This window comes from Marmota marmota, unplaced genomic scaffold (assembly GCF_001458135.2).
Source record: "Marmota marmota marmota unplaced genomic scaffold, marMar, whole genome shotgun sequence".
In the NCBI taxonomy this organism is placed as follows: domain Eukaryota; kingdom Metazoa; phylum Chordata; class Mammalia; order Rodentia; family Sciuridae; genus Marmota; species Marmota marmota.
In genome coordinates, this window is record NW_026000093.1 from 12,572,810 (window position 1) to 12,594,092 (window position 21,283).

General features: G+C 37.9%; 1 protein-coding gene across 1 annotated transcript in view; it reads left to right on the forward strand.

The window, feature by feature from the left end:
- The window catches only part of Cpa6 (carboxypeptidase A6), a 293,008-nt gene that overhangs the window by 176,278 nt on the left and 95,447 nt on the right, over nucleotides 1-21,283 (forward strand). Inside the window, exon 3 of the mRNA XM_015485745.2 lies at nucleotides 20,522-20,646. Within this exon, the coding sequence (XP_015341231.1) occupies nucleotides 20,522-20,646 (125 nt within the window). The remainder of the gene's footprint in view (nucleotides 1-20,521; nucleotides 20,647-21,283) is intronic.

The following is a 21,283-nucleotide window of genomic DNA, read 5'->3' on the forward strand; positions in this document are numbered from 1 at the left end:
AAATGTGGCATTTATACACAATGGAGTATTACTCAGCACTAAAAAATGACAAAATCATGGCATTTGCAGGGAAATGGATGGCATTAGAGCAGATTATGCTAAGTGAAGCTAGCCATTCCCTAAAAAACAAATGCCAAATGTCATCTTTGATATAAGGAGAGCAACTAAGAACAGAGCAGAGAGGAAGAGCAGGAGAAAAAGATTAATGTTAAACAGGGACGAGAGGTGGGAGGGAAAGGGAGAGAGAAGGGAAATTGCATGGAAATGGAAGGAGACCCTCATTGTTATACAAAATTACATATAAGAGGATGTGAGGGGAAAGAGGAAAAAAAACAAGGGAGAGAAATGAATTACCGTAGATGGGGTAGAGAGAGAAGATGGGAGGTGAGGGGAGGGGGATAGTAGAGGATAGGAAAGGTAGCAGAATACAACAGTCACTAGTATGGCAATATGTAAAAACGTGGATGTGTAACCGATGTGATTCTGCAATCTGTATATGGGGTAAAAATGGGAGTTCATAACCCACTTGAATCAAATGTATGAAATATGACATGTCAAGAGCTTTGTAATGTTTTGAACAACCAATTAAAAAAAAGAAACAGTACCAATTTAAAAAAATTATCTGAAAAATGCAAATTCAAAACCACGGTGAGGTATCATCTCACACTGAGTAGAATGACAATTATCAAAAATAAAAAAATAGGATTTTATTATTTAATTCAACAAAACCTCATCGAGCATGTACTATCCTAGTTACCCTGCCAATTATAAAAACAAAATAGTTCAACATGAATCATGAGCAATAACTCAGGGGCAGATTTACCAGGAAACTAACCAAGGCTTCCTCACTTACCTGGGCCCTTTCCAATGCCCAGTTTCTACTTGTGAAGTCATAATTGTGTACTCTTCCATGTACTGTGGACCCCAATATTTTATAAACCTCAGGTCCCCTCAAAGCCTGGATCCACCTCATGTTTGCTGAGTTTGGGGGTAAAAGCGAAAATGTAAGGAAGGTGGAAAGGAAGAAGCAGGACCTTCTAGCAAAGGGCTCCATCCTTCAGAGAGATGGGTCCCTGCTGTGTCTGGAGTGCAGGCAGATGGGGGAGGAGATGCTGAAATGGTGCATCACCAGAGCCTTGGGTGGAATCTGGGCTATAGCCTCCATATGACAGATGACATTAGAGATTTTTCAGTAGGCGTCTGCATTCTTAATATTTAGGAAAGAGATTGATGAATGGAGACACAAGAACCAGGGACATCAGTCAGCAGCATAATGACACAGACCAGGAGGGAGATGTTGAAGGTGTCCATTCAGAAAATAGTGATGAATCTAAGGTGCATTTCAAAAAGAGAATCCATATGGGGACTCACTGGAAAGACAGAGCAGGACCAGGCTTTTAGACTTGTAGTTTGGGTGCATTCTTTATATGGCTAACAAACCTCTCAACTCAAAGAAAAATATGAGAGGAGCACGATTTCATGGAGAAATTAATAAGTTGCATTTTAGATAAGATTTTCCACATTATGCAGCTACCATTCTGATAAGACACACATTTCTAATTTATTCAGTATTTTAAAAGAGCTACTTGAGAAAAAGTCACTTATGCATAATCCAGTGCTTTATAATTATAAAATAACGTTATTAAAAATTGTTATATTCTTTAGTCATTAAACCACTATTTTCTTTCTATAAAACATAAAGTAAGATTTCAGTATAGAGGCAAATTTTTCTTGATGATAAAATATGAAACAAACAGGGTTTAAAATAACTTGGCTTTGGGGCTGGAATTGTGGCTCAGTGTTAGAATGCTTGCCTGGCATGTGTGAGGCCCTGGGTTCAATCCTCAGCACCACATATAAATAAATAAATTAATAAAAGATCCACTGACAACTAAAAAAATAATAATTTGACTTAGATCAGAAAATGGTTCTAAGCCAGCCTCAGCAACTTAGCAAGGCTCTAAGCAACTTAGTGAGACCCTGTCTCGAAATAAAAAATTGTAAAAAGGGCTGGGGATGTTGCCCAGTGGTTAAGAACTCCTGGGTTCAATCCCCGATACATGAAAAAAGAGAGGGGAAGAGGGAGAGAGAAAAAAGAGGAGGAGAAGGGAGATGAGGAGGAGGAGAGGGGGAGAAGGAGGAGAAGAGGAGGAGGGAGAAGAGGAGGAGGAGGAGGAGGAGAAAAAAACAGGAAAGAAAAAGAAAATGGTTCTAAAATATCTATAAGTAGTTTCTAGGATGAGGAAGGTCAGAAAACTCCCTATTTATATTGTTAAATGGAAGGTGGTGGAATAGGTAAGGAAGACAAGTAGCCACAGGCTCTGCTTGGATCCAGGTGGGGGATGGGGGTTATTGGAAGGAAGTCAAAGTGGCATAGAGGAGACAGCACAGAAACCATGAGTTACATCTGCAGCCCCATCAAAGACATGAAACACATTTGGTGATTTGATAACATTATACGAATTAGACACTGAGCAAAGCATAAAGCAACATGATGTCTCAAGAAAAAGGTCATCTAACTATCCCTAAAGGACTATTCACTGAGATTATTCAGAAAGAGTAAACTCCTTGAGGAGGAGGGACATCTGTTTTTTGGTGCAGGAGCTTTGCAGTGCCTATTAGACTTCATGACTTATTCATTGCCATTTAACACGGAAAGCCATTGCCAGGGTGCCCCACTCCTAATTTAGTGCTCTTTTTTCTGGGCCATGACACTGTTATACACAAGAGATTAAAGCAATGGATGTCCCACCATTGCCATGACAGTCATCAGGTCAGCTTAACATCCATCGAAGAAGCCTCCCTGTGAATTATGAATTGACATACCTGACAGTACATCCTGACCACATTCCTACTTTTAGAATTACAAATGTTATTTTTTTGCTTTTGTTTTTGTTTTCCTTTTTCCTGGATCTCTCAGACCGGGTTAAAGTCAATTCCCCTGATTCTCCAAATCTTTTATAACTCCACAAGCTAAAGGCCATTTTAGATATTTATGCAGTCACCACCTGCTCAATTGTCAAATGATCAAAAATTTTAAATATTAGTGAAGTAGAGGAAGAGGAAGTTGTTTTTAGATAGGTATAGATGAAAAAGTTCTGGAGATCTATTTCACAATGAATATTTAGCACTAGTGAACTATATATTTTTAAATGTTGAAATGGTAATAATAATAATAAGTAAAACAAAAATTCTCAGTCTTGTTATTTATTGTGCCATAAGCAATCCTGGGGACCTTATTAGATACCTCAAGCTCCAAATAAATCTACCTCTTTCTTCCTCTGTTTTCTGCATGGAAATCCTAGTGTGATTCTTAGGTCTTTAACTGAATACTTGTCAAACGGAAATTGAGCAGCACACCCAAATGACAGGCATATAATCTGAATTGTAAAAAGAGTTTTATATATACTGCCATAAGAAGTGTGGTTCATAAACCAAACACCTTAATGTGGTGCAGAAAAGTAATGCCAGTGGTTCTAATTCGAAGCCAAAAATTATCCATGCTTCAGCATTCCTGTTTTCAGAGAGAAAAACAAGTTCATAAATTATTTCGAACAGCACGTAGATAGTCATTTCTATTTCATTTGCCAATATAAGCAATTTTGCTATATTACCAGATATGCATTCCAGAATGCACTCTATATTATACACTAAAAATAACAGGGCTTTTGAGAAAATTGGATTAGACCACTCAAACTTGTACAACTTAGAAACAGAATACTTATAATGACAAATCTTAATAAAATATGGACAAGGTTTAAAGAGATGTTAGATTTCTAGTGAATAAATATGACAGTTAATATAGGAAGTACAGGTATTTATTATAGCAAATAACAATAGCTTTATGGAAAAGGGTAACAGGAGAGTTGAGGCCACTGAGCCACAAGGACAACATTCAAAAGGATCAAAGAAATCCAAATCTCCATGACAGAGCAGTGGCCCGCTGAGCCAAGACAGAGAATGTGAGTGAATGGGGATCAAGAACAGCCCTCTGTTCCTCTGTGCCTTGCTGTGCTCCACTGTATCAGAGTGTTTTATGTTCAGCTGCTGTTATTTGACAGAGTAAGACACTAATATTCTGAACAAATCATGCCATCATACCAAAGCAAACTTGGTGTTATTTTGATATCACTCTATGTTACCAATCATGTCAGGGCTATTTTGAATTACCGTAGTACACATTCTACCAGAACAGATTGTACCTGTGTTTAAGCACTTTCTGAAAAATGTATATAATGTATAATTTTAATTCCAGACAAATTAGGTATTTAATTGATTCCTATCCTTGCATCAGTACCTCTCAGCAAATCTCTGCATGCAAATAAATGAGCTTTCCTCTAAAGCTAGTATAAGATTTAGCATTTCTCAAAGAGTCTCTGAAACTGTATAGCTGGGAAAGAACGACTAAGGTCTTCTTGATGTATATAAGCAGAGAGAATTTCGGTGTTTTCCACCAAGCTAAGTTCGATGTTGATTTGTCAATGTGATTACTTGGAAAGAGCAGCCATTAAATGTAGAGGACTTTCATAAATCATGGTCCTTAGACCAACAGCAATCTCAAGTCAATGACCGATGACCCCAGAATTGCCTAGTGAGCTGGTTAAAGAGACAGATTTCCTTGGGCCCAACTCGGGACTCTTGACAGCAGGACAGCTAGGTCCCATATATCTTCATTTTGTCAATATACCCACATGAGTCTGATGCTCTCTAATGTCTGTGAGGCAGCAATATAAAGTTTTCTTACCAGATAATACAAATGGATATAATAGATAATGGTGGTCTCACAGTAGATTTTTCAAAGCATGTACTTCTTAATATCTGCTACATCCTTGTGGCGGTCACTGAGTATGTATACGTAAGGTAAGGCACTGCAAGAATAGACTTAGAAAAATGCTGCCTGAGGATATTATACCTGAGACACTGACCTGCGACATATACATACTCTTTGAGAGGATATTCAGAAAAGTACAGGTTACTTGCATCTTGAGTACAGATGGGTTCATAAGACGATCTCTAGAACAGTTGGTAGACTCAGGAGGACTGTGAATGTACATTAAACCCTCACAAACCTGCATGGCTTGTGCAGTTTGATAAAAACTTCCTCACTGAGTAATTATTAAATATTGGCTCTGCAGCTCTTCCACCAAGAGCTAAATGCCAAAAACACAAGGGACTTCCAGGACCCTCTTCCAGGCCATGGCCAGCTTGTGCTGTGATTGGCAATGCCCGTGACTTATTCCTTAATCATTTTCAATACTTCTCACCCCAATCCAGACGATCCCTTAAGAATATCCCAGCTCCAGCTCCTTGAACCTTACAGGAACTTCACTCCAAGCATATGATGTCATTGGTAGTTGTATAGTCCAAAGCGATTGTTGGAGAATCTAGGAACCCTGTGCCTCTCCCAGAGAGCATGCTCTGTCATATTCTGGCTCATGTAGCCACATATTTGCCCAAAGAAACTTCAGAATTCTATACCATTCAGGAACTGTTTTAGCTTGACCTGACGGTATCATTCATCAGTCACTTCATTGTCCTATTGTGACCTGCCCTACACAAGAGGAGATCCACTTGATTGGAAAAAGACCTTGATGAAGTTAAGACCCTTTGGGCCTTTTTAATCCACTCAAACCTGTGCAACTTATAATGACAAATGACAAATCTTAATAAAATATTGACAAAGGATCAGAAATTTTAAATATTAGTGAAGAAGAAGTTGTTATTAGATGGGTATAGACGAAAAAGTTCTGGAGATCTTTAAACCTTCAGAGGAAGAGGGAAAGTCTCTGCTGGGTAAATAAATTGAGGTTCTCTGAGAGAATCTGATGGGTCAGAGAACAGAAAGAGGGATTTGGGAGAAGAAAAATATTGAAAGAGATTTCAGTTGTTTGCCATGAAGAACACACCGTGAGTTCCCTACTTTATCTGTCTTATAAAATATCCACTGAGGTCTGAATGGCTCACTAATGTTTGTGCAATGGATAGTTCTACAATCAGAGTAAATACCAGACAAAAATAAAGCCTATCTATGTGGATACCATGGCATCCTGAGAGGTGATAGGACTGCTAATGTTCAGACACAGTGCTTGGATTTCTTTAAGAATTCACTCATTCATTCATTCTTCATTTTTAACTTTCTAGTACTATCCAAGAGGTAGAGTCGTGTAAATCAAACTACAGCTTCAGGAATGAATGTTCTTATTGTTGAAAAATCTTAACCACAAAGATGTGGAGGGAAAAAAAATCAGCTGAACACTTGGAAATTTTTTAAATGCTAGGTATTAAACCCAGGACTTCATGCAAGGCTACAAAGTACTCTACCAATTATATCCCTGGTTCAAATATTCTAATCTATTTTTTTTTCTTTTTCTTTTTTTTTTTTTTTTTTTTTTTGAGATGGGTCTCTCTGTGTTGCCCAGCCTGGCCTCAAATTCTTAGGCTTAAGCAATTCTCTTGCCTCAGCCTCCCAAGTAGCTGGGACTACAGGCCTAGGCCACCATGCCCAGCTAGAAATCTTTAATCTTTTAAAAAAAAATTAACAGTTATCTTCCATCTGAAATACCTGTAGTTGCCTTTAAGTGTGTCTTTCCTGTCTTATTGCTATAATCATTTTGTTGTCCCAGGCAAATGATTATCTGACTCCCAGATATATTGAGGTGAGGTTGAAAAGGCAAACCGTTTCTCTTACCAGTACCCCATTCAGGATGTGCTAAGTTCCATGACTGAATTTTTTATTCTAGTTGAACTAGAAACAAGAATAACAAAAGGACCATTTTATTAGCATCCAAAGAAAATCTTCCTAAATTAAGCTCAGTTCCTATTGAGCCTAGAATAAATTGTTGTTTAGCTAAAAAGAGCACTCAAGAAGACTAGCTCTTCCAACTATAAGTGAAAATCTGACTATTAAATCCATTCCTATCAACACTCATCTTTCCCCTTGTAAAATTTAGGAAAAAAGAAAAATAAAAGATAAATTCCACAGACCTATTTGGCAATCAGGTATTGAAAGGGGAACAATAAATTATTAATGTCCAACTTTATAAGTTATATTTTGGTAAATTATGTTTTCCTAGTCATTAGATGGGTATAGATAAAAAAAAGTTCTGGAGATCTTTAAACCTTCAGAGGAAGAGGGAAAGACTCTGCTTGTTTTTTAAAGGAGTTGGCTTAACATTTATAATATTCTCCTTTGTTTTTTAACATGCTGCATCTGAGTTTTCTGTCACTTTCTCATTGATGATTTTCGTCATTTGAATGTTCATTCTTTTGCTCTTCCGCAAATTTGCTAACAATGAAAATTTTAAATGTATTTCAAATTCCATGATCAATTATGACCTCATCACTTTGGGCCTGTGGTGAAGGAGCATATGGCAGAGGAAGCCCATTCACCTCAGGGCTGGGGATGAAAGAGAGGAAGAGACCTGAGCCAAGTTCACCTTCAAGGACTTGCCTCCAGTGACCAGAAGACTTCACACCAGGCCCCACCTCTTGACATTTCTACCACCTCACAATACTGCCAAGCTAGGGACTAAGCCTTTAACACATGGGTCTTTGGGGGACATTTAAGACCTAAATTGCAGCAATATGATTACTTCATTGGGTCCCCAAAATAACACTATCAAGATATTTTCTCTTGGGATGGTGTGGTTTCTCCATCTGCTTGAAGTGTTTCTCCCTGGCATTTAGTGTCCATTCTTTGGGTGAGAAAAAAGCTAATTGGTTTGTACATTTATACTTGATCTACTTGTAATCTATCCAACACTGTACCCCAGTCTCTTCTGTGACCTATGTCACCAACTTTAAAGATCCTCCATTTTGGTTTCTCTGGGAAACATTTCTCTGGGGATGTTAGGTTATACCTAAGCGTGGACTTGGTGCCTAGAGTTCTTACTCAGACTTTCATACAATCTCTCTATTTTCTTGTGACCATCTCTTTACTCCCACCTTCTATATTCCCCAGTAATATCAATCCCTGAGACTTTCCAGGGTTTCTGTAAAGCTCAAGAATTTGCTTTTCATTGATAGACCATCCCTCATGCCTAGCTTGTTAGGTTCAAATTCTCTCTGATCTACTAAGTCATTTACTATTTATCTTTATATTAATGCTCAGGTCTACAGCTAGCTTTACCAAAGATAAAGCTGTTTCTCTTTTGAGGTTCCTTGATGTTGTGGTGTGACAATATCTTTACTTGAACATTTTGCTCATAAAAGGAAGCTCTATTGTTAATAGAGAAGAATATTAGTTAAGTCAGCATCCACTAAGTAAAAGTTGGTTACAATAACTTCTTATGGAATAGCAAATCACCAAATAAACTGTGACTGAACTTTTGTGTTATTCTGTTAAATCCAGGCGTGGATAAAGAAAAACTTCTCAAAAAATTATTGCAATAAAGGGGAAAGAGACTATTGCAATAAGGAGAACATCCAACCTTAATATCTACATGTCTCAAAAGAAAATTAGAAAAAGGTTTTGCTTTGTTTTGTTTCGTTTATAAGGAAGAGTAACAAGGCTAGAAAGAACTGGGTACCAGGAAGTATAACAAACAGGTGCAGGCAACTTGATCAGATAGTAGATCAGAAAATAACCAATTCATCCTAAGATGAATTGATGCTCAGAAGAAGCCATTATGGAGAGGCTGAAATGCTAGCTCAGGCCAAGGAAAGAATCTTCACTGGAGTTTGGTCAAATCATGATACAGGTTTTTGTCTAGATTGATTATAGGTACAAAAAGTTCATCTACTTATGAGATAACTATGGGAATTAGGAGGGTCTGTGTCTGGACTGGTCATAGATAAATAAGAAAGAAGTCCTGAGGCTTATCTAAGTCACATGGGGAATGACAGTCCCTTATGGCAAGCTATTTCAGGAAAGCAGTAGGGTAGTGGGATCAGAAGAATTATCGTTTTTTCAGAATCAAAAGGCTCAGGTAAACATCAACATTGTCATACATGCTCTCTTTTTTCTTTTCTATCCCTGACCCAATAGGCCTCTGTACAATGGCTTTCCTTTCACCTTTGCCAGGCTTATTCCTACTCACCATTTGGTATTATGCATAGGCAACACCTCTGCTGGGAAAGTGTCCCAGACTACCTCCAGAAATACGATGGAACAGGGCTGTGTCTTGTCTCCATAGATTAATCACACTGCATGTGATATCTGCTTAGTCCTCTAGGACAGAGCGGTGTCTTACTCATCACTGTATCCTCAGCACTTAGCCCAATGACTGAGGCTCTGTAGGCTTTCAGTAAACAGTGAGTGAACGTGGGGTGGTTACCACGGCTATGACTTTTGAAAACCAGCCTGTTCTCATAGACCACTGAGAGGCAGAACAATCTCCAGATCCTCGGGATTGTTCACAGGGTGATGAGCCAGTTGCTTTATCATCCCATTCTCCATTTTGAGGATTCTGCATTGGCTTTTTAAATCACAATTAACATGGAGAAAAAATGATGTGCTGATTTCCTTTGAACCCTCTTAAGTGTTTTGAAAACTATCTTTCAATAAAGAATTTGAAATTAGATTTGAAAAAATTGAATAGTTGTCTTGCTCAGATATGATTTATCAATGCTGAACTTATAAGTCAATACAACTGATTGCTGAAAGGTGATACTAGTGCTAAATTGTCCAGAGTATTTTATGACTTTTAGCATAGAGTGAAAAATATGGGTAAATTTGAGAAATATTTTTCAAGGGAAATGTAAACTTCTGTACTCAGAAAAGCATGTTGAGTCTGGCATAATTAGAGTATATGGGGTCATTGGAAATCTTGTAGCTCATTCCCTTTTTTTATAATTAAGAAAACTAAGTTTCGGAGACGTGGTACATTGAAGTTTAGATAGAACCAGAAAGAAATTGTTTCTTTCATTTCCCAAATTAGGATTTTTTTTTTCTCTGAATCAAAGGTAAATTTTGTTTGGTTTCTTTGTTTATCACTTAGAAGAATTTTTGAACCAACACCTGAAGTGATTTTTCATTAAGTCTTCAACTTCAGGAAAGACAGAGATTTTAGACATAAACACAAATATTATATGGTTGTTTAGAGCATGTAACAGAATACTTCTGATTAGAGGGGTCATCAATGTTAAAAATCATAAATCATCAAAAGAGGATAGAGGGAAATCTCTATTGCTTAATGAGATACAGGCCAGTGGCTCTTCAAATGAACTTAATGGGTATCCAGGTGATGCACCAGGTGATCTCTAATTATGTCCATCCATTCCGCTGCAGAACCAGGATGAAAATGCTAACTTGATTCTCTGGTGTAGAATTATTTTAAGCTAGCAAAACATATTGAAATATCATTTCACCTCATCTAATAAGTGTCTTGAGCAGCTGCTAAGTTCTTGGAACCTCTAGCGTAGAAGTCGGGAACCCTTCCTAATTACTTTCAAATCTTCAAATAGTCATTTAGAAGGCAGAAATTGATATAGTACTGGGTCATTATATGAAAAGGTGGTGTTGTGTCATGCTACAGAAAGATGGAGGTGCCAAGGTCATATGTTATTGGCTTCCTAATTCCTTCTAGGTGGACTAGCACAAATCTATATCTACATTCCATTAAACCCAACCTCCACAGCCCCCACATCACCTCCAAGCCACCCTGGCCTAACAAAGCTCAAAGTTCCCACCCCTCTTCTGTCTTACTATTAGATATCACATGTCCTAAATAGAATAGCATAGCCATTACCTTCAAATAAGGGAAAGCCAGCCTGGCACTAACAACTGGAGCTTGGTGCTCCTGGGAACCATTTTGTTTCCCACAGCTACAGTAAGACATAACCATTTCTCAAAACACCAACATCAGACAGGCTGCTCAATGTCTACCATGAGAAGATAAAAACCAAACTACTGTGATCATGTCTAGATACAGACCAAAAGAAAATTGTCCAGACCAGAAAAACGACCAAACACACTCCTTTTCTGGATGCTAGAAGTGACCACCACTTCTCTACTAATTACAATTTTAGATCCACTTTGTCCCACCTGTTGGATAAAATTAAGATATCCAATGGTGAAATTACACCACTTCTTCACAAGCATTCAGTCCAAAAATTGACCAACCAAACCAACCAACCCAGTTCCTTAAACCCTTTACAAAATAATCTAGTGCATGCACAAATCCCATTAATCCTTTCTAGCATCCTTTCTCTGGGACGGCCCATGGTTGTATTAGCCCCTTATTGCAACAAGCCAATAAAAACCAAGCATTTTGATAATGTGAATGTCCTGAGAGTCTTTGACTCGTGGACTTCGACAACCCTTTCAACTAAATGAATGTACAACTAGTAGTAGTTCAGGGAAGGGTTAAGAATCTTTTTTTTTTCCAACATTTTTTCCTGTGTTCTGACAGATGAGATGTACTATCTAATTATGAAAATTAGCATTCAGCCTTGAAAAGAATTAGGAGGAAAGCTTGGGCACCAAAAAAAAAAACCAAAAAAAACGCTTTACCAAACCTGTCCATCTTTATCTAATGTTGTAGAACATCGTGTTCCTCAAGCACACATGCCCACAACCTTCCACCTCCCTCCATGAATTGAAGCAGCATGAGGTCCTTGCTGGCACCATATTTTTGGAATTCCCATCCTCCAGAACTGTAAGCTCAAACAAATTTCTTTCATTTATAAATAACCTAGTCAAACTAATTATAAAATGGACTTTTAAAAAGCCCCAGCTAATTAATTTTATTGTTTTGATGCCTACTTACTTGTTAATATGTTTTAATTTTTCTTTAATGGCAAAAAAAAGAGATTTAGTTGTCTAAGTTTCCAGGTCCTTTTGTTATAATTACTAGGGCTATGCTTGAGGAAAGTGATAACTTGCAAATTTCTTCTGTGATTAGAGAGAAAGGCAACAGGGACAGGTAAAATTAGCCCCAGAACTTTAACAAATGTTTCTGGCTCACAGAAGACTATAATCTGGGCCCAGGTTTTCCTTCTGGCAGCCTACCAGTGTTTGAAATGTTGACAAACCATGAATAAAATCCTTATAAATATTTTACAAACTCATTATTTAAATAAATTTTTAAAAATATTTATTTAGTGCCTATTAAGTGCCAGGTATATTTCTAAGCACTGAGGATGAGGTAGGGGAAGAAACTCCCAGTCTCTAGGTAAGAAGATAATGGGAGAACAGATATCACTGTGACAAATGGTTGGGGGTCCTAATTGAACTAGTGATACTTGAAAGGCCAAGGTTCGTCATCGGAGATTAAAATGCACTCACACAGATAGCAGTGACAAAGATGAAGCACTTTATTGTAAGCTGGTGCTAGCTTTTATAGAAAGTGAGAGTCAGTTATCTTAAACCAGGAAGCTCCTGGGGCCAATCATAGTAAAGGCCAGGTCATCACCTACGGTGCAGGCACATCCGCCCTGCATAAGATTCATGGAGATCACGAACTGTCCACAAGTACGAAAGACAGGAGGGCCAATTAGAAAATTTTCAAAATAACTTGTTATCCGCCCACTGGCAACTTGCCCGCCACCATGTTGCATTAGGGGCTCCTTATCTGAAAGGCCCTGGGAGTTCTAGCCGCCCACTGGCAATTTGCCCGCCGCCATGTCTGAAAGGCCCAGGGAGTTCTCAGGGAGACTCCCAACAATACTAGTGCTAAATTGTCGAGAGTGTTCCATGTTCTAACCAGAACCTGTGAATGTGACCTCATTTGGAAAAAGTATCTTTTAGCTGTTTCAATAAAAGTTTGTCCTGGAGTACCCAGATGGGCTCTAAATGCAATGATAAGTATCCTTAGACAGAAGAGAAGACAGAGATGAGAAGATCACATGAAAACAGAGACAGACAAGTCATGGGATGCCTGGAGCCACCATCAACAAGAAGGAAGGATTCTCCCCTAGAGTTTTCAGAGAGGGGCGGGGCCCTGCCAACACACTGATTTTCTCCAGAACTGAGAAAGAATATATTGCTTTTGTTTTAAACCCTCTAATTTGTTGCAACTTATTAATGCAGCTTTGGAAAACTAATATAACAGTCATGTAAATGGTATGTAATTAAAGGTTGTAGACTGTGAAGGAGATACAATTTCACAAAAGCAGATAACAAAGGTGCTTGATCTGAACTTGGCAATAAGAGAAGTTTCACAAGAAATAAAAGACCAAAAAAAAAAAAATTCTAAAAGAAGATTCCAGAAGGCTAAATAGGTCCAGAACAAAAAGACCACTTTTAGAGTACATAAAATGATGCTCTTTTCAATATATTAAGATTCTGTGAGTATTAATATTGAATTAATATGATTATGCAAATTAAATCAAACCCCAATCAACTACAAAGTCAATGTCAGGTTTTCTTACTTAGAAACCTTTCCTGGGATACATAAGTGTCCTCACACTTTTCCAAACTGATGTGATGTACCAGTAAATGTAGAGCAGGGCAGTCTTCTTCCATGCCTCTGTGTTATTGCAGGCAGCTGGGACACAGGCCATCTGTTACAAATTGCAGAAACACCTCAAGTGTCTCCCCACATCCATATTATAGGATTCACCCTGAAACTGTGGAGGATACTGCGAGCCCCCAGTAACACCTGAACCAGGTGTGTAATCAGCCCTGGGCCTACAAGATCAGTGGGGTAATTCTCAGAAGTAGGCCAGGCCAAGAAGTTAAGTGCAGCACAAGAATCAAAGGAGCCATGAAATCAATGCCACACAGAATTATGATTTTTTAATTGCAAAGAAATAATTTTTGAATTTTGAATATATATCATTTAATGAATGTTCCAGGTCGCCAGGCATCATTTTAAGTACTGTATATGTATTCATTTAAGTTTAGCAAAATTATGGAAAAGATGCTATTTCTGATCCCATTTTATGAATGAAGAAACTGCAGTACAGAGAGCTCAGGTAAATTGTCCAAAGCCACACGATTCCTAAGTGGCAGAACTGAGATTCAACCCTAGCAGTCTGGCTCTAGAACTCATCTCTAAAATTGCAGTATTTTCTGAAATCTCTAATTTCCATAATAATAACCAAAATAGCATCCATTAACAGTATTAAATCAATAAGGAAAATCTAATTGTCATCCTCATTTTACCAATGAAGAAAACAAGGTTCAGAGAGGTCAGGGAACTTGCCCAAAGTCTCACAGAAACTAAAGGAGGGCATCTAAACTTGATCCTATGACTGCAGAGCCCAGGAAATGAGCCACCACTTCCAGCAACTTCACACCCAGCTCTTTGGCCTTCGTGTTAGGAACATTCCTGCTTTGTTCATATTCTTGATTTATGTATTGCCTTCTACTCCATATACTCTTAAAGATAGCTCCAGGTTTGAATCTCCTTGAATAAGGGGACATTCTCATCATGTTCCTTTTTTTGAAACTGGGGATTGAACCCAGGGGTGCTTAACCACTGAGCCACATCCCCAACCTTTTTTATTTTTTATTTTGAAATGGGGTCTTGCTAAGTTGCTGAGGCTGGCCTCAAACTTGTGATCCTCCTGCTTCAGCCTCCTAGGTCTTCCAAGAACGTGCTCAGCTTATGTTCTTCATCTTAACCAGAAACACAGAGTAGAACTTCAACTTTACTATTTCCAGCTTTTCTATTCATATACCTTTCAAAAAGCAATAATAACAAATAGCTATTATTCATTTTATTATTTTACAAACATATATCAATTATACATATCAATGGGGTTCTTATTTCACCATATGCATACAGGATGCCCTAATCAAATCAGGGCAATTAACATTTCTGTCTTCTTATTTCTTTAGATTTGAAACCCATAAATTCCTGCCTCTAGATCTTCATAAACTATTTAATAGTTTACTGTGAACTAAGTCACCCCCATGACTGCAGAACACCAGAACTTATTTCTTCTCTCTAACTGGGTTTTGATACCTGTAATCCAAACTTCCCTTACCCATTCTCCCCACAACTCTTCCTAAACCCTAGTAATCACTATTCTCCATTCAAAGAGACTTTTTAATTTCCACAGGAGACATGTGGTGCTTGTCTTTGTGTCTGGCTTATTTTCACTCAACATAATAAACTCCAGTCCATCCATTTTTCTGCAAAGTGCAGGATTTCATTCTTGTAGGTCTTGCTGGGAGCCATTAGCCAAGTAGGTATGACAATTTCCTTGCCAGCGTACCCCATGTTGCTGACATTTTGCAGTGACATTGAATGTAGTTGACCTTGCTCAAGGACCAGGGCGGATTAGGGTGTTCCTGGTTTAACATAATCGGGTTTAGGGCGTTCCCAGTTTAGGTTCCAGGTTTAAGGTTTAAGATTATTCCTGCTGGGAATAGGGCGTATCCTGCTGCCTGAGTTCCCCTTGAGTTCTCACGGGATTCAGAGTATATTTTGGGAGACAGAAGCCCAGTGAAGGTGAATTTGGGAGAGAACGTGAATTTGGGAGAGAACGTGAATTTGGGAGAGAACGTGGATTTCCCCAGAACGTGATTGTAGACGGCTGGTGTGAGTTCGGGAATAAAGAGTTGCTGTTTGAATCTACAAGCTGTGTGGTGGCTCGTGATTTTGTGCCCAGCCAGACTGCGGCAAGGTCTAAATAGTATTCTATTGTGTCTATATGCCATTTTCTTTATATGCTTTTATCCACCAATGAGCACAAAGTTGGATTCCGTATCTTAGCTATTATGACTAATGTTACAATAAACATGGGAGTGCAGGTATCTCTTTGGTATGCTGATTTCATTTTCTTTGTATGTGAACTATTGGCATTTGAATTTCTTCTTTTGAGAAATACATTTGTCCATTTTTAAAATTAGATGAGTTGGTTTTTGTTATTAAGCTTTTGAGTTCCTCAAATATTCTGAATATTAATCCTTTGTCAGATGAATAGTTGGCAAATATTTTCTCACATTCTTTGCCTCTTCACTCTGTGGATTGTTTTATTTGCTGTGCAGAAGCTTCTTAGTTTGATATAATCCCATTTTATTTTTTATTTTGTTTCCTGTGCTTTTTAGAGCCACATCTAAAAAGATTATTGCTTATCCCAATGTCTTGAAGCATTTCTCCTGTTTTCTTCTAATAGTTTCACAGTTTCAGGTCTTATTAGTTCTCTGATCTGCTTTGTGTTTATTTTATACAGGATGAGAGATGGGGGTCAAGTTTCAATATTCTGCATGTGAATGTACATTTTTCCCAGCACAATTTATTAAAGAGGCTGTACTTCCTCCAATGTGTGTTTTTGATATATTTGTCAAAATCAGTTGGCTGTAGATATGTGAGTTTATTTCTAAAATCTCTAATCTCTTCCATAGGGTATTTATGTGTTTATGGTAATGCCATGCTATTTGGTTAATATGTCTCAGTGGTGTGTATTGAAATCAATATTGTGGTGCTCCAGCTTTGTTCTTTTTGTGCAAGATTGCCTCATCTATTTGAGGTCTTGGTGCTTCTATATGAATCTTAGATTGTGTTTTTTAGGTCTATGAAGAATGACATTGGTATTTTTGATGGGTATTGCATCAAATTTACAAATTGTTTTGGAAAATGTGGACATTTTAACAATATCCTTTCAATCCATGAATATGTGAAGTCTTTCCATTTGTGTGCATGTGTGTCTTCAAATTTTTTCATCAGTGTTTTGTAATTTTCATTGTAGAGGTCTTTTGCTGTCTTGATTTATTACTAAAGTTTTGTTGTGTGTGTGTGTGTGTGTGTGGTTTTTTGTTTTGTTTTTTTTTTTTTTTTTGGTTGGTTTGGTTTATAGTAACTGTGAATGAGATCACCTTCATGATTTCTTTGTCAGTAAACTTGTTATTGGTGCATAAAAATGCTACTGATTTTTGTATGTTGGTTTTGTATCCTCCAACTTTACTATGAATTCATTTATCAGTTCTAATGGACTTTTGGTGGAGTCTTTTGATTTTTTTCAATATATAGAATCCAATCATCTGCAAATGGATAATTTGGCTTCCTCCATTTCTATTTGTATACCTTTTATTTCTTTATTTTACCAACTTTCTCTGGCTAAATCTTTTAGTTCTATGTTGAATAGGAGCAGTGAAAGTAGACATTCTCATCTTGTTCCCGATCTTAGAGGAAACACTTTTAGCTTCCCCCATTCAATGCAAAGTTGGCTGTGAATTTGTCATAGATGGCCTTTATTATGTTGGAATACATTCCTTCCATTCCTGACTTGTTCAGTGTTTTTTTCTTGAAGGGATATTGAATTTTCTCAAATGTTTTTGTTGCATCTATTGATATGATCATATGATTTTCTCTTTTTCATTCTTTTGATGTTGTGTACTATTTATTGATTAGAATATATTGAACCATCCTTCCAACCCTGGGGAAAATCCAGCTTGATCATGAGTGTACAATCTTCTTGATATGCTATTAGATTCAATTTGTTAGTATTTTGTTCAGAAATTTTACATTTACGTTTGTCAAGGATACTGGTCTACAGTTGTCTTTTTCTGTTGTATTCTTGTCTAGTTTTGGTATCAGGGTAATTGTATGTTTTTTGAATTCTTACTATATATTAGACTCATTACTATCTATTTTACTTATGTTTTTCCAATTAACTCTCCAAAATAGACTGTAGGTGACATTAAAATTTTCACAGTTCAGATAAGGAAACTAAGGCTTAGGAATGTTAAAAACTTCCCCAAAAGTGATGCAACTGCTGCTGCCAGATTGGAAATTCCAGCCCAGTATTGTTGGATTCCAAAGTCTATACACATGACAATGACAATAAACTCCAACCTCTTAAATGGATCTGAATATACATGCCTGGTTGCTAGGACAGAAGTCTCCACAAAGGAGTGAGCTTTCCTGTGGAACATTTGGTGGCTGTTTACAGTAATGATCTGGAATGTTTAGCAAACAGGCCTCAGCCATTCTGACAAAGCCATTGATATTTTTATTATGTCATAACCCAATGTCACACAGTTTGCAGTTCAGAACCACTTATCAGATGTGCAGACCTTAAGGAAATGACTATGGTAACCTGCCTACACTGGGCTGACTAGAACTTTGAAATATCTGATTATTGATTTATAGAACAAAAACCCCACAGGAAAAACCTGGGTATAAGACTCACTGACCAGACCCCCACAAACACAAAGTCAGGAAGTGGGCAGATGCTGATTCTTCTGGATTATTTTCAGAGGGAAGGCACTTATTGGGTCACTAAGTTATGGGCACTGCAGTTTGGTATAATTGCTATTAGCCATTTGTAGTAGTTCTTCCTTAAGAAACTGATTGGATCCTCATGAACCTGAGTCTTCTAATTCATTAAATGTATCTACAACTAACTCCTACCCCAGGGTGTTTTTTAAAGGACTAGAAATGTCCATAAAGAAGGTGGCACTTTTCCAACTTCAGATGATTGTTGCTGCCTCCTGTATCTTGATATAGGTACGTGCCTACCACCAGACTAAAATATCCATGTTACTTATCCCTTTCCCCAAAGTATTACTGGAGAAAAACTAACAGTTAATATTAATTTGCTTTCCTAACATCACAGAAAAATACAATTGCTGATTTTTTAAGATGTTATTTTTGTTGGTCATCCTTTAGGCCACTGCTTTTTGATAATATTAGTTCCCTAGGAAGTCTTTTCCAGGTCTTGCTATAGGGTGTGCTACTTCCATGGGACCTTTCTATTCAGAAGTTATTCTTTCCTGTGGGATAGGGATTCTTATTTTAGCATGCACCCCAGATAATTTCACTTACAGACTCATCTACAGAGTGGTAATTCATGTTATTTTAGGTACCTGTGGCTCTCTACACCATGACTACAGTCCAATTTCCTGCTCTTCACAGCCATTAAGAGATGGCATCAAACTTCTTCCCTTAATATAAAAAAATCTGACTCTATCATGGCTTTAGAAGGCAAAACCCAAAGATGATTAAAGGATTAGAAAATCTAATATACAAAGAAAACTGAAAGATACCAACATGTTTATCTCACAAAGGCAAAAAAAAACCCAGCCATTCCTCATTGAAGAATGGAACTAGAAAAAAAATGAAATTGTATGGTAGTGTAAAAGATTAAGAAAAATGTCTGACAACCGTGTAAATATAAAAATGAGTTAAATTAAAATGTTGTCAATTCTCCTCCTTTTGGAGAATTCAAAGATGTGGTTTAGAGTATCTATTGGGGACAGTCTGGTGCAGTCTTAGATTTATCCTTGCCCAAGGGCTGACAGATGGATCAAATGACCTCTCAGCATCCCTTCCATCCCCACACTTCTGTTTTCCAATGAACGTTGGACTGGCTTGTTAGCTGAGTCAGATTTGCCCTTGCAAGTTAATGAAGGAGTCAGCTATTTAAAAGGAAACAGGTAGACTCTTTGTCCCAAAAATAAAAGCCTGGTTTCACTGTTTCAGATTGGATTATACCGTTACATCCATTTACTTCTTTGAATCACAAAGTACTTTTGGCCTCCTAGGGTTCCCTAACAGAGTGAAGGCAAGTAACTAAAGCTACCAGATAAGGGCTTAGCAGACATCAAGGCCCTGCAGTAGGACCAAGAACCAAGATATAGGAAGGGGAAACCCAAAGCAGACAGGGAAAGACAGAAACAGGGCTATAAAGATAAACTGTGCCTAACTGAAAATATGTCTCTAAGCTCCTGCAAAAGATAATGCTCTTCTCTCTCCCAGAAGGGTTCTATTATTCTTTTGATGAAAGTAGAGTTCCTGCCAGGTACATTACACTGTCCATGGCACTGGGTTCACAGAAGGTAAATGGATGTGACTCCTGCTTTCCTGCAAAATACTGAATATGTAGTGAACCTAGCAATTACTTGGTGGAGTGGGGGGACGTCTATACTTGTGCAACAAATAATGACTGAGTTGCTAATATGCACAAGGTACTTTTCTGGGTAGTAATCAAGTGGACAAATCCTTCACCCTCAAGGAGCTTACATTCTGGTGACAAGTTATATAATGAAAGAAGCACAAGGTTCTCTAGGAACAAGGACAGGGAGAACTGTCCTAGCTACCAAGGCCTTCCCAAGAAGGGAGGGTTGATTTGACGTGCAAATTAAGTAGAAGACACCTGGAGAATGGACCACTTAGAAATGCCAAAAACTGGAGTGGGGAGGTAGCTCTAATAGAGCAATTTACTGACATGTGCAAGGCCCTGGATTCCATCTCCAGAACCACCAAAATAAAATGAAAAGAAAAATTACCAAATGTTGTCAATGCCACCCCAATTCTTCTAAGTCAGGAAGAAGGCTAATTTATATCTTTCTCTTTCTCATTCAAATATTTACACAATAAATAATTTAAAAACAATGTTTAAGCTAGGCTTAAAACTATTTGATCTCATTTTTACCTTGTTGCTTTAATGTATTGTTCTTTGAACTATTACTCATAAATTATAATCAAATTCTCTATGAGTATGATACAATCTGGAGCCTAAGTTCAAATTCAGATAGAAGTTTCACCCTGATGATATGAGTATTGAATCTCATCCTGAAATATATTTGGTGTTATTGTGTTCAAACAAGATAATGTGTTTATATTGTGACATGGATTTTTCCCCACCTACATTGAATATGAATTATAGGTTGGTTCCTGCACTACAGGTGGACCTGTGGCAGCCCAGCAGTATCTCCTATGTAACAGAGGGAACAGTTACCGATGTCCATATTTCTCAAAATGCTTCCCGAGCCCTGTTAGCCTTCTTACAAGAAGCCAACATCCAGTACAAGTAAGCTCTTCCTTTTCATGTGCTACAAAATTCATTTGTATGAAATCAAATGAATGATCATTGTATTCAGATTATCAAGTGCTTACAGGAATGGTTTAAATAGCTTTTCATTTTGAGAAAACTAACATGGAAAATATTCACCTTGGATGAACTTACTGGGTTAAAAGGGAATAGGAACCGCCATATATGTCATTTCACTGTTGCCGCTAAGTGATCATTGTCCACACAGACTCTTTTTCCAGTGAAGAAAAGAGAGCAACCTAACAATGTCTGGAGGACTTATGGGAAGGAAGAGGAGGAAAAGGCTTCCTACAGGAGTTGTGTCAGCCAGACCTAGAATGAGACTTGGGACCTGGCATGCAGAGGGAACAATGCAAGTAAAGGAAGAAGCAGCATAGAAATACAGTGTAAGTCAGAGAGCAGAAAGAAAAGGTGCAGGAGAGACAGCAGGAGATGAAGGGGTAGACGGCGTATGTGTAGCAGAAAGGAGCCCAGACCTTATCTTGTCCATGGTGCTGATCTATTAGAGGATATAAGCAAAAGAGTCACGTGTCTGTGGAAGTAGAGGGGCAAGAGGAGATGACAGCAATGGTCCCAGCAAGACTGGGGAGGCCCTGAGTTAAGACCAGAGTAGTAA